This window comes from Trichogramma pretiosum, unplaced genomic scaffold, assembly GCF_000599845.2.
Source record: "Trichogramma pretiosum strain Unisexual culture from Peru unplaced genomic scaffold, Tpre_2.0 scaffold40, whole genome shotgun sequence".
Taxonomy (NCBI): Eukaryota; Metazoa; Arthropoda; class Insecta; order Hymenoptera; family Trichogrammatidae; genus Trichogramma; species Trichogramma pretiosum.
In genome coordinates this window covers 120,416-134,503 of record NW_019641657.1, presented here as the reverse complement: position 1 = coordinate 134,503, position 14,088 = coordinate 120,416, and the positions used below count along the sequence as shown (strand labels likewise).

The window sequence follows — 14,088 nt, the reverse complement described above, 5'->3', positions numbered from 1 at the left end:
CACGAATCATTTGATCACGAGTCACTTTTAAGCTCACATGATGACGTATCATGATAGTAGCAAAACCTTCGAGGGTGAGTTTTGAATGTGACAATTGTCTCAAATCATTTTTACACCAAGGTAACCTCATTCATCATATTAATATGTTGTCACAAAGTATTTATTAAAAAAAATAACCTCAAAATTCACACCAATTCAGTACACGTTCGTGACAAATCCTATATTTTCAAAATTACACAAAAATAAATTTCAAGATCGTAACAAATCTTAAAAAAAGAGAGATTCCCAAGACGCTCTGACGCAATAAATTGACATTTATATTATGTGTACTGCAATCTTTGATGATGTCCGATATTCTCTTATTTTTAAAAAAAAACTTTGAGGTACTTTAAATTTTTATTAATTTCATCATAATTTTGTAAAAGTTTTTCCTCAATCTTATTAATAAACTTATAAATCACATATTAAAAGACACGATTTTTTTTTCCTTTCTTCTATGATCCTAACCATTTTCGCGATACAAAACTGTTACAACAAAAAGACTTAACACGGTTCAATACTCGAAGACGAAAAATTGCTATCAAAATTATCAAGTATTTTTTATGTTGTCGAGACCTCGAACAAAGAAACATCAACGTCCATGTAACGCTCGTCAAACGGCAAAAATTTGAATCGCTACTCCAACCTCGTGTTCCACCCATAACTCGTAAAATCGCTCGTATACACTATATAACGTAACGCAAGAGTCTGCGTGCGGAGCTGAAGTACAAGAGGGTAGTATAGGTAGGGGGGTTGCTGCTGCTGCCGTAGTTGCAAGCGCGCACCAGCAGCAGTCCTCTCTCTCTTTCTTTCTCTCTCTCTCTGGAGGCACTATTCCGTGCCGAAGGTGGGTAGGATAGGTAGGGGGCGTCGCAACACTCGCCAGTCTCGCTGCGACGCCCGCGAGCACTGCGTCGTCGTTGTACACACGCGCGAGCGCGATACATCATATTCCCGCGCTGTATATAGCTTGCATGTGGTGCTCAGTGCAGCGGCACACACATACGCAACGTTTTATATTAAAAATACGTAAAAACTTGCTACGTATCCGTGCAAATCGTGCGCTTCCAGTGCGGTGTGCGGTCTGCCGAACGCCACTACTGTACTGCGGTGCGTTCTATCGTATAAAAAAAAATATATAGATAGTTACACCCTTCGTGCGGTGAGTGTGAGTTTTATTTATTTTCACGCGCGATTCTCTTCGATTCGATTCGTTCGTCGTCGTCGTTGCAGTCGTGCAAAGTTTGGAAATAATTTTTGTAAAATGTGAGCCAGTGTGAATAGATAAGTGGTAGTGATATGGTCAACGACGGTTAACATTGATAATAATAATAATAATCGTCCGCATCTTGGATCGATGATCGTCGCCTCGCGTCGTTGCTGCCGTTACTGCGTTTTAATATAAAAAGAAACACGCGCGTGTGTGTGTGTGCATTGTGTATTCACTTGTGTGCGCCTTGAGCGATGGCGCGAGTTTCTCGTTCGGAGTAAGATATCTCGATTCGTCGGTGCATTCTGAAAAAACAGGCAGCGAACAGCGAACGAACGACGAAAATGGTCCTGCACGGGGTTAATCGTAAGTCATTCGTTTCTTTACGATGATACATTGCGTCTCCCTCCTGACGCGCACGATGAATCATATAATAATCCGCGACGTATGTGTGTATACACGAGCCGCCTCGAAATCTCGCGTTGCAGCGCGTGCGATATACGTATTATATGTGTATTGTATGGATAGCTATCTACCGTTGCAGCCGAGTAAGGAACTCGAAAGTAGGCTCTCGGAGGCCACTCGAATTAATTAAAGCTAGACTATATCACATTGTATAATCCGCAGCTGACACGTTGTATTATATATAGATAGACGAGCCAAAAAAATGCGCGACATTGTTGCATTATACACGGACGCGACGGCGCTTTATCTTTCTCTCTCTTTTTTTTTCGGACGCGTCCTGAGACGTTAATTAAACGGCTCGCACGCTGCTGCTGCTGCTATACCAGCCGGCTAAAAATCTAGGTCAGGGCTAGGCCTCGCAGCAGAGTCGCTGCTGCTGCTGCGCGAGGGCGCGTTTTTTATATACACACACATTCTCGCGGGGTAGAACAGCAACTTTCTGCCGCACTATGCACACACACGTTTGTGCGCGATGCAATGCGATGTAACGAAATATCGCCTCGAAGAGAAGCTCTTGTATGGATTTTATGCACAGATGAGAGATTTGCGAGATCCGCGCGTTAATACTGATTCCTCTATAGGCCGCGCGCAATGTGTCGATATACATATATAAATGACGTGTATCGATCGATCGGTGCGGGTGTACGCGCACACAGCTGTACACGTCGATTCCTTGTTTTTCTTACCTTTTACTTTATTTTCATTTCATGTTACGTATCTGGAAAAAAAAATAAACGATGGGTCGAAGTCTGACTCAGGGAGGAATTACCCAAGTCTTCGTGCACACGAATATATCATTAATACCGTCGTCCTGTGCGAGCGATCCGATCGAGACACGGCTTGGCTATGAGTCGAAGGGTGTCCGCGCGGGATCGATACATAAGTTAATGGAGTAATATTATCGCGGATGTTTTTCTACTTACACGAAACGTCAATAGTATAATCTAAATACAATCAACCTATAATAATAATATAATATTTTTTTATTATATGTCATTTTTTTTATACTTAAGATATCGTTCAGGATATAAAATAGCAAATTATCTGTTAAACCGTTCGAATTGACCGAAAAACTTTATATACGTATAAAATAAGCTTTCGGTATATATATACGTCGACCCGAGAATTGCCGTACAACGATATCCGACAATCACTTCGACCACACGACTGACCTAGCGCGTAATAATAAGGTCTCGGCGTACGATATATCGTACCGCTATTGTTAAAAGACCAGATAACATTATCGTAAATGGAATGTACTCTGCGCTATACTCGCTTTATACATGTATTCTATCGAACGGTATATATATATACAGGTATCGTCAGGACCAATTAGAAATACGTCGCGAGCACACTGTGTGAGCAGTGCAGCACTAGGCACTCGCACACACAGCGGAGGAAACTTCCGTTTAGCTTATACCGCACACTGTATTCTCTCTCTCTCTCTCTCTCTTTCTCGAACTGCACACAGCCAGAATTTATCGCTGTTCGTAGTAATTCGTGCGGGAAATGGTCAATGGCTGTACATATTATACACACCCACACGTTCTCGCTATTCACAGGTATAATGTGTATCTTTAACCGCACTGTGGGTGTGTGTGTGTGTGTGTGTGTGTGTGTGTGTGTGTGTGTGTGCAGTCCCGCATTCGACAAAAGCTCTCGACTCTCGAGGCGTACTAACGTGTCCAGATCGTACATGTGTGTGTGTGTGTGTGTGTGCGAAAACCTGCTCTCTCTCTCTATGTAGGTGAATAAGCTCGCGCGCAGCTGCTCCGGAGGGGGGGGGGGGGNGGGGGGGGGGGGGGGGAGAGGAAAATTCAGCCCGCCGAGAAATGAGAAAATAAGAAAAGGCCTTGAATCTCGGCCAAAAGTCCGGGTCCGGACAGGTAGCTTCTGAATTAAAGCGTGTGCGTATGTGTGTGTATAGGTGAATTTTTGTATACTCGCGCGTGTGTGTGTGATCCGTCAGTCGTGTTTCAACTTCTGTACATGTATGTATGAGAAAAAAAAAGGAGCGTAGAAAATAGGCTCGCGTCTGCCGCGCTGTGCGGTAAAGGTCTCCTTCTCTCTCCCTTTCGGAATAATGGAGAATGCGCCTGGCTCGACGCTGAGAAAAGAGGCAAAGCTTTATATACACCTCGCACTGCATACGCCTTTGTATGTGTGTGCGCGCGAGTCGAGCGGTATGTATGTACCTACTATACATATACAGTACAGTGGCACGGAGCGTAAGAAAGAGCGAGCGAGCGAGAGACTGGCTAAATGGAGTACTGGGAAATTTTTCTTCCGTGTGTGACCTTATACGCGCGACCTGAAGCATGACATTTTTTTTCTCGCTCGACGCGCTCGGCTTATACATGTATATAAACTTTCTTAACTAGTTTTTCTTTTAGCTTTTCTTCTTCTTGTTCTTCTTCTTTTCCGTTTTTACCTTTTTTTTCTTTCTTTTCTGCCCCTCCCCCCGGCAAGACGCTTCGCGGCACTTTTTCAATTTCGTTCGACTGTAGGCGCTCGATTCGAGAGCAAAATTTTCGTATGCGATTTGTCATCGCGATCGAATCGAAGCTTCCCACTATTGACGCTACGAGGAGCGCTACCTCTGTTCGCAGACCACTGAAAACCCTTCTACCAAAATTTATCTGTTCAACGTTTATACACTGATACTCTATACTACTGATTTTAGTAAAATGGGCTGATTGGTTGTTCTAATCATCTACTACGCTCAATTAGATATGTTGTTCGAAATCAGAAAACTTGATTGTATTTTATACGTAAGAGTACTCCAACCGTGTCGTTTATTTCTTTCGATCGGCTCTCGCACTTAACAACGGTTTGGAGTACACGAAGCCAACTTTTGGAGCTAAGATCGAGTCGAAACCCATTCAATATTTTAACCATCACTTCAGCGATCAAATATCGATTCTCAGACATAACATTGTACGTGGTTTATATCATATAGTCTGGTTTGAACTCAAAAAGTCCATACACTGTGTACACGTTTGAGTGCTTCGAGCTACTATAACTAACGTTGGACAAATTTACCAAGTGAACGAAATAACGATAACAAAAACAACAAGAACTCGACCGCGTGTATCGAAAGGACATTTGGCAGGTGCGACGCGCGTATTATTTCGATTATTCCTCATATATAAAATAGTTTTACCGGCGCCTACAACACGCGTCACACGTCCATATACTACACGATAAAACCGTACGAGGCGATGAAAAATATTTATTCTATCGGATCGCGCGAAATGCAGAAAATTTATTTGCTACCTTGACTCGCAGTTTTTGTGCAGCTGCTGATGCTCCTTTTCTTTGCATAAAAAAGGAAATAATGCGAGCTTCGCATTGCGTACACGGCTTTTTGATCTTTCCGCTCCGCTCTCGCTCGTTTGACGCCCGTTTGCAAAATATTTTCGCTCCGTTTGTGCGCTTAGATTCGCTGTAAATTCGATTCTCTCTTTCTCTTTCTCTCTCACTTTACCTCGTTATCGTGATCGCGCTTGTATACGTCAGACGTGCGTTATATACAAAAACGAATCGAAGGGAACTAATTAACGAACCGAAATGGGTCGGGTCTCGTCTCGAAATTTTCCCAAAAATGTCGAAATTGAAAGCTTGCCAAAAAAAGAAAGAGGGGAAAAAGAAGAGTCGAAAAAGTTTTTCTCTCTTTATCTCGCTCGCGAATTCATCGAATTAAAAGTTCGGCTCGCCCAGCCGCGCGCGCGCGCGTGCATACATACGTATAAACCGTACGTACACATATATAGCAACAACAAAAAATGTTCCAAGATCACGTTCAACCTTTTCTTTCTTTTTTTTTCGACGAGATACGTATCCTGAATATAACAGGACGCGCGATCGCTCATCGAAGTCCAGAATTTGGCAAACTTCTGGCTGCCACTGCTGCGAGCTCTAATATTGCGTCGTCTTCGTCTCGGTCGATTTTTTTTTCCTTTTAACAATATATACGTACGCTGGAACTCGAAGCTATATTGCATATTAATATTCACGAAAAAAATGCAAAGATCGCGACACGGGTCTAGAAAAGAGATAGAGAGAGAGGAAGAGCAAGGGCAGAGAGTTCGTCCTTTCAATTTTGCTTGCATATATTACGCGGCACTTTTGGCATGTCGGAGAGACCCGGCGATGCACGATATTAGTGTACCTCGAGCTGTCCGTAATATACGAAAAATGCTTATAATTCCAGTTTTTCGGATGTACAGAGGCAGGCTGCTCAGTGCGCAGCACGTGCCGGCCCGCTTCATTTCGTCACACATAACGCCGGCTCTCTATTTTCCGTCTAGACGCGGACGAATTAATTTTATTTCTCCTTCGTCTTCTTGTTCTTTTTTACTTGCATATACGTTGCAAATTTATTCAGACGGTACAAAATTCATGCACGAGCGCATATGCCAAATATGGTAAATTTACGACTTTTTTTTATCTAGTCTGGATACACTCGTGCATTCGTAGCGACACATACGCGCACTCGAGCTCCTTTCAAGCTCGCACCTTCACGAATGCAAAGTTCAACTTGCGTCGACGCGAACCCAAAAATTTATTACGAAAGCTCGCCGATGAATAGAAACTGCACTGTACACGAATCGTATGTATACCAACTGTACGCGTGACAGCATCGAAGGCCTAGATGATGATGATGATGATGATGAAAGTAGAGATATGAAAGACTTCTTGTATATTTTTCTAAAACTTAGCTGACTTCGAAGTAGATCTGCATACATAGCGTAATAATATGCAAGCTCGTGGGCGCGTCGTGTAAGGAGCGCTGCCTGCTGCCTGCATACATATATGCGGAGAGCACACATGATGTATTCAATTCTCGAGCTGTGACGTACTCCATGCGACGCCAGATGCTCGCGCGGCTCCGTGAAAAAATGATCTGTAAATACAATATAATTTCAACGGGTACTCGGACTTGTACGAATATTTTCGCTTTGCCACTTGCAGATTTACCGATGAAGGTACTCGCCACCTATTGGTGAAGGCTCGAAGTAGTACGATTGCACTGAAAAAGCCTTTGAAAGCTGGCCTTAATTTTTTTGCAACAATTAAATTTCCATTCGCGCTACTTGTATTCTGCTACGTAATTGTAACAAAAAAAAATCAGCATTTTTTCCAGAGACTCTAGTTAATAAAAATGCCCATGAAAACACAATTTCATCCGTTGTTCTTTTCGATTAGATTACCTCGTCACGTCGCGTTCTAGTTCGTAACGAAATTTTCGTGCAAGATTTTCCGTTGATTCCGCGCCGGCGCGTAACAATTTTCTGACGCGCTAATCCTCGCGCAACACAAAACTGCACGCTCGCTCGCTGTAATTTCAATTTCCGCGCGCATATAAGAGCTTCCACGTCCCTATATATCTATAATACAGGCGGACGGGCAATTGCGATTTCGCGCGTAGTATAGCAGCAGCAGCAGCAGCAAATTACTAAAAGCTCGGCTCGCAACCGTACATACGGTATATATATGTGTGTGTGTGTGTGTTCAGAGATTCGCGCGAACTCTACTATATAACCTACGTATGTGTGTGTGTATGTACACATCAATACGGCCGAACGTATAAACTTTGCTCCGAGAGTAAACGCGCGCATACGTATCTATAGTTCGAATAAACAAGCAGCTCCGCATGATGTATTCAAGCGTAAAGGATTGAATTTCTGCGCGAGAGTTAGAATGCGCATCTAAATCAGAGAAAGCCGAAAAGAGTCGAAATTTATATTTGCTCGATATATGTATTCACGCGTCGAATCTTACCTGAAATATTTTATGGGCAAAATTCGAAAAGTGCAATATACATTGGAACGTCATACGCAGGCCAGGTGTATTCCGACTCTATCTTTCTCTCTCCCTCTGGGCAAAATGAGACGTAATAAACGTTCCTTATGGTATGTAAAGCTCGCGCGCTATTGTTCGCTTATATATCTATATTATACGTGCGGTTAAAGCAATTTGAAAATCATTAAATTATTTTAATTGCGCGTCGCGCGCTCTGTCGAGCCACGAAGCCTCGCAAACAAACGAGTTCGTTATTAAAGAGGTGCCAGAGAAAGAGAGAGCCTTTCTTTTAAAAGCTCTATATACCCATTACGATATAAGCAAAGCAACAACGAGTCGTGAAAAGAGGGGGAAAAAAAATAAAATAAAACCTACCTCGAAGCGAAAGAAACTGCCACTGCCAGGGCTAATACATTTTTGTATATAAAATATATCTTAACTGCAGCGCCGAAAGCTATAATGCCCCGGCGTATCTGGGCGATATAACTCGCGCGGGAGCTGCGGCGGCGTTGCAGCGTACATATACAATACGAGCAAAAGCACTTCTATTGTGCTTTTATCGCACTTAGGGGGTGTATATAGATAATGATTGAGGGATATGGTTGTACTTACTATCCGAGGCTAGGTACGCTGTGTGTGTGTGTGTGTGTGTGTGTGTGTATTATATAGCCGCTAGAAATTCTCGGTTCATCGTCGGAGATCTCCGAGTGCAGACTTATTTATATACGTATGTATCTAGGGCTATATAACCCATCCCTAGGTATTACAGCCGTACAGAGTTCAAAATACATATATTTTTTCTTTTTTCGTACCCAGGAGTAAAAGCTGGTATGCACACGCCCACGTGTTTGCGTTGAATATCTTGACCCGTGTATGAGACTAGGTGTCGTGAAAATCGACGTACAACGCGCCCCGCACACTATGCAACTTTATACGCATTGTAAAATTATGTGCTACGAAAAAAAAAGAAAGAAAAGGAAAATTCAAAGCGACGTTCGGGTAATGTCCCCGTATACACGTGTGGCATGTTGAGATCACCTTTTTCCATAGCTATAATAAGGTATATCGAAGCCGCGCGTTATCGGTTACGCATATCGAAAAACTACCCCCGCTGGACGCGGATAAGAACTGCGGGTAAAGAACTTCTTTTTTTTCTTTCTTTCGAGCGAGTGCTTCGCGTGAACTATTCGGATTTTTCGCTCGATTACTTTTTTTTCCTGTTCGTCGGTCGCTCGCTCTATCTCGTTATGTGTGTGCTTTTTTTGTACAGTCGAATAATGGATGGAGGCACGATCGAACGCCTTCGGGTGTTTCGTAATGCGTTAATGGATAATGACCTGCCTTGACGCTGAAAAAAATCGAGAACGAAGCTTTTTATCCGGTACAGTCGAAACTTTCGAATTTTCAAAATCTGACAACAAGATTGAAAGAATATAATATTTAATTTATTTTGCATTTATTAATAATTATATCTTTAATTATCTTATAAACCCACAAAGCAATATAAACATTTTTTTCTTAGAAAACTAATATTCTATCAATTAAGGTGTGAAGATTAATTACACTATATCAACAAAAATGTCATCAGCTAAATTTAAATGCATAAGCTAATACTACTGCATGTTGTATAAAAATTCTCTTAATTTTGTTGTGCCCTGAGGATACGTAGCCCACCTCAAGTAAGACAATGTCAAATTCCGTCAATTTTCCTCATAAAGTAAAATTTGCAGCACTTTTGTATCGCTGACTATACATAATACAAAAATCGTAAGCTCTTTTATTGTAAACGCTGAGGGGCCGTGTCTACCGTCGCAATTCCGCGGCGGTGCGTGTATGCATACATTTTCTCGATTACGTTTGCTCCACAGCAGCCGTGGAGGTGCAGCAAGTTGGAAAACGCGCGCGCAAACGATAAAAATAAAATAAAAAATAAATAAACAAATAAATCTCGCGGGACAAGCTCGTTTCGTGCGCATATTGCTCGCGCGTGTTTATACTGCAGGTGCGAGCTCGTTCACGTTCGCGCACATACGAGTAAATCCCGACTGTATACCGGTCGAGAAAGAATAGAGAGAGAGAGAGAGAGAAACTTGAATCGTTTTCGCTCGCGCGCCACTCTTAAATCTGCAACGCTGCGTATAAAAGCTCGCGCGCGGCCTTTTGTCGACACGATAAGTCAAAGGTTCTTATTATAAAAACGACTGGTTTATAAAGCTTTTGTACAATAAATAAATATATAAATTCCACGAGCAAGAAGTTTATTCTCATCTTAACCTGTATGAATTCGGCATTTTGTTTCTCGGATCTTTGCGAGCTCGACCCCTGTCTCACCGCAATTAATGCACGCGAATCACCCGTAAGTTATGTATTTCTCTCTCTCTCTCTCTCTCTCGACCCCTTTTTTTTACCTTAGAGACGAGACTCGTCTCGGCTCGATGTATCATGTATTATGCAGTCGGACGAGTCGCAACGGAAGCTTCTAAGGAATAAAGTCGCGTCTCGAGTAATATGTCGTCGTCGCGCGCTCACTGTTTTATGTATGTCGCACCGAGATACGGCACGCAGCGCAGTCAGCTCTCGCGGTACTCTCTCTCTCTCTCTCTCTCGTATTTTTTCACGTTTTCACCGATGCGCTGACTCGGTAATTTTTCCCTATACACGGTTTGCAGATCTTTGCGAGAGAACGAGAAATAAAAGAGAGCGAGAAGCGAGAAGAAACTCTCCATTGAATTGCATTTTTCAAAAGGTATATATATGGGTAAGGAAAAATCATTGCACTGCGATCGTTGCACACGTTTGTGTGCGTGTGTGTTTCTAGTATACGAATATTGTATAATACGATTCTCGCGTAAATTCGGCGCTAAGCTCAGCTATTTTTGCGTGAAACTCGCACTGCACTTCGGACTTTGGGCTATTCATGCAGGATAGAGCCGCGGCTGCATCCTGCAACGTGTATGCACTCATCGTAAAAGTATATTATGCCGAGCTGCCGCACGCTCCGTTGGAATCTCGATTTGCATTTACAAATCCTCTCCTCAACGTTTTGTTTGCCTCTCTCTATCTGTCTGACATTATGCCATGTATAATGCAGCTGGACCAATCAAGCTAGAAGCTCTCCGGCATGGAAAATCTATGGAAACGATTGGCGTGCCAGCCCGGCTGCCACCTTCTTCCCCTCTTTTTTCCCTCTCGTCGGCTAATCCGACGCGCGTGTGCTCTCTTTTGGAATTAAACCGATTGAAATTCCATTAGTTCGGTGTACACGCGTGCGTGTGCGCCTCGAGCTTCCCTATATACATGTATACGGAGAGAGCCGACATACGTTATGTGCACGTATAAAACGTATTACAAGCCACGCGCCCAGTGTGTGTGTGTGTGTATGCAAAATTCTAAAGTAAATTTCGTACGTACGTATCGAGCGAAAGAGAAAGACAGCGCGTTGAATTTATTCGCTCCTCGTTTCGCGCAGCGATCGCGAGTCGTTGAAAAAATATTGGCGCGTTACCGAATGCCTTACAACATTAAGTATATTTGCATCGTTGTAAAAGCGGAGGAAATATGTACGCTTAGAATAACTGGAGAAATGGAATAAAGGTATTCTATATCAGTTTTGGATACTGGCTCTGCTCTATGTACCATACAGGACCATGAGTTCTGTTTAACCGTCTTTATCATGATCATAACCAATCTATATGTCCTGGGTGTGGACACAGAGTCATGACCATGCAGGAGGTAAAGCGGCTTTGCTACATTTAAATTAAACTTTGAACTAAAAGTTGCTTTACTTATATACAATTATTTTGACTTTGCCACTTGCAGTTTTACAGAAAAAGGTATACTCGCCATCTAGCGGCGGTGGCTCTCTTTAATTTTGATAAAGTTAGGGATTATCTTTACAATTCTTGCTTCACAATGTGTAGTTCATTTTCTTTACATTTGGCACAGCTTTAATTGAAATTTTTATTACCATTGTTGGCGAGGAAAGATTTTACAAGCGATTTTATCATATTTCACGTTGGATCTCATTTATATCTCGATATTTATGCAGACTCCTTTAACAGAGCAAAGCGAGACAATCAGCCTCTGCTAACGCAGCAACGAGCTCATTTCTCGTGGGAGAAAGAGAAAAGATACGATTGCAGGTATTAGGAGTTCTATTCTTCGCGATTTCTCCTTCGTCGTGAACGTAAAAAATGCAATGATTGCCAAAGTCGTTTACGAATTCATGCAAAAATCATAGGTATTTTTCAATATGCGAAAATCATCGAGAATCAGATTTATTATTTTTGCTCGTTATACTCGAGAATCTCAATGAACGTCTAATAATCGACGCGAAAATCGTACTAAAATCGAATGAATTCATCTTGATTTGTCACACAGTGCGAAAAAAACCGAAAAGGAAGAAATTAGTCCAAAAGAAAGAATAATAATAAAATTATGAGACGCATTAAAAGTACATGTACCGATCGAAAATTTTCTTACCACTTGCGAGCTTGCGAAACTCCATCTGTCGACGGAATCAAAAAGCTCATATGGTACTCAAATACGACACCTATTTGTACAGCCATTACGACACTCTCCGAGACCAGTGCGCGATTCGATTGAATAACGCAACTCGACTGCCCACGCGGCATTAGCATCGGCAGCCGCACTCATTACGCCGGCGATAATCATTAATCGATTACATGGTCCGGCTGCAGCAGCATCAGCAGCAGTTCTCATTAAATCCACTGCGCTGCGCAGTTATATATAGCCTATACGTAGGTAGTCGTACGCATACGTTTGACGAATCGTCTCGTTACAACGCGCCGGGCTTATATAAACCGGGATCACACCGTGCCAAGCACTATCTACTACTACTACTACTACTGCTGGACCATACTACTGCCGCGTGTAGCTATCGTGTAAGCCGCTTTCAAACCCGTTGATAGAGATTTCGATCTCTGGAGGGCTTGCGCTGCCTATACACGTTATATTATAAATACATACTGCGGGTGCGTACGGGGGCCATTAACGCGTGAATTCGGGGACCGGGGAAATTGTCATAACAATTATCGATTGTACGCGTCGCCGCCGCGTGTGCACTCGTTAATTTATTACGTTACATTGTGCGCATTGCGTTCGAGCACGCTCGAGAGCGAGCTTTCGCGTACATGATATATATGTAACGCTTGGTAGGCGCCACATTAAGCGACGAAATTATCCGTGTCGCGAGTCGCAGCGTTGTTACACGGCTGTTTGGGCTCTCGATTCGTTATTTATTATGCCGAGGTGCGGAACGGATTTAGCGTGAAGCACCGAGCTCTCTTTGACTCGCGGCAAATTAACGCGTGTATTATGTCGATGATAATTATCGAGATGGCCCCCTTTTTTTGAAGTGCATTCTCTGCGTTTCGTTTGGAATTGAAACGTCGACCGAGCTTACGTAGTCATTACGTTGTGTGTACGATTTCGATGGAATGATGTAAAAATATATTCGAGCGAAAATTACCGTAAAATGCAGAGTCGATCGAGATAATCTCGCCCCGACGTACGCTAACTAGCCGATATCCGCTCGAAGCGCAAAAACAAACGACGACCGTCGAAGGCGCGCCACCAATTGGACAGACTTTTGTGCCGGATCCGCGTGATTCTTACCCTTTCTCTCTCTCTGTCTTTCTCTCTTAAAGAGGGAAACTTCATTACTAATCTTTTCTCGTCTTTTGTCTTCCACGTAGCTCGATGTGCGCGACTCCGTATAATTTTCTCCCTCCCCTCCCCCCTTTCGTTTTTTTTCTGCTCCATCTTCTTCGAGCTCGCGCGTCCATATTCACGTATTCTCTTTGCCTTTTCCTATCTCTCCCTCCTACCCCTCCTCTCCTCGTTTTTTATCTATTTCTTTTAACCAGGCACATTTCTCATCGAAGCCGAGAGAGCTTTTTACTCTCTTTCTGCTCTCTCGCCGACGTCTGGCGTGCGCGCGCGCGCGCCAGTAGATTGGCTACATTGGCAGGATATAGACAGAGGGCCGAGCGAACGCCCTGCGAGCCAAGTTTCACCGTAAATTCAAAGTCTTCCCTTTGGATCCCGGTACGGTATATTGCGTGTGAATTCCAAAGGGCCAAGAGAGAGCAAGAGAGAGAGAGAGCGAGAGCTGCGAAGTGGTTATATACATAGATAGACGCGAGCAAATTCTCAAAGTGAGAGGATGAGGCTGAGAGTCGGCTGCACGTCGATTGGTTTCCGAAACTTTTCCCTATGCAGGCTTGATTATGAAACTGTTATGGATTGCGAATTGGATATTTGAAGGGTGATTCGTTCCGGGCGCGGCTTGATTCTCGAATCTACTTGCCGCGAGCTCTGCATGCTACCTCGTTGCAGTTTTTAAAATTCAACTTCTATATACGAATGGAAAAATGACGAGCGGAGTTGGGAGAGAAAAAAATGTTTCCAAGTCACATCAATCCCATTCATTATACGGATGTAGCTAGCACCCATTATAATACATATAACGCGTACGGACCGAGGAGTAATCTAATTTTTTTTTTTCTATGGGAAAAACCATTAGTCTTTATTAACGAAGAAGTGCG

At 43.0% G+C, this 14,088-nt stretch overlaps 1 protein-coding gene across 3 annotated transcripts in view; it reads left to right on the top strand.

Moving 5' to 3' along the window:
• Positions 1–949: 949 nt before the first annotated feature.
• LOC106656179 (protein Fe65 homolog) overlaps positions 950–14,088 on the top strand; it is a 60,344-nt gene continuing 47,205 nt past the window's right edge. For all 3 annotated transcript variants that reach the window (XR_001339476.2, XR_001339475.2, XM_014376892.2), the window contains exon 1: positions 950–1,615. Coding sequence is in view for 1 of the 3 variants with exons in the window: in XM_014376892.2 (XP_014232378.1) it covers positions 1,594–1,615 (22 nt within the window). In the remaining 2 variants the exon portion in view is untranslated. The remainder of the gene's footprint in view (positions 1,616–14,088) is intronic.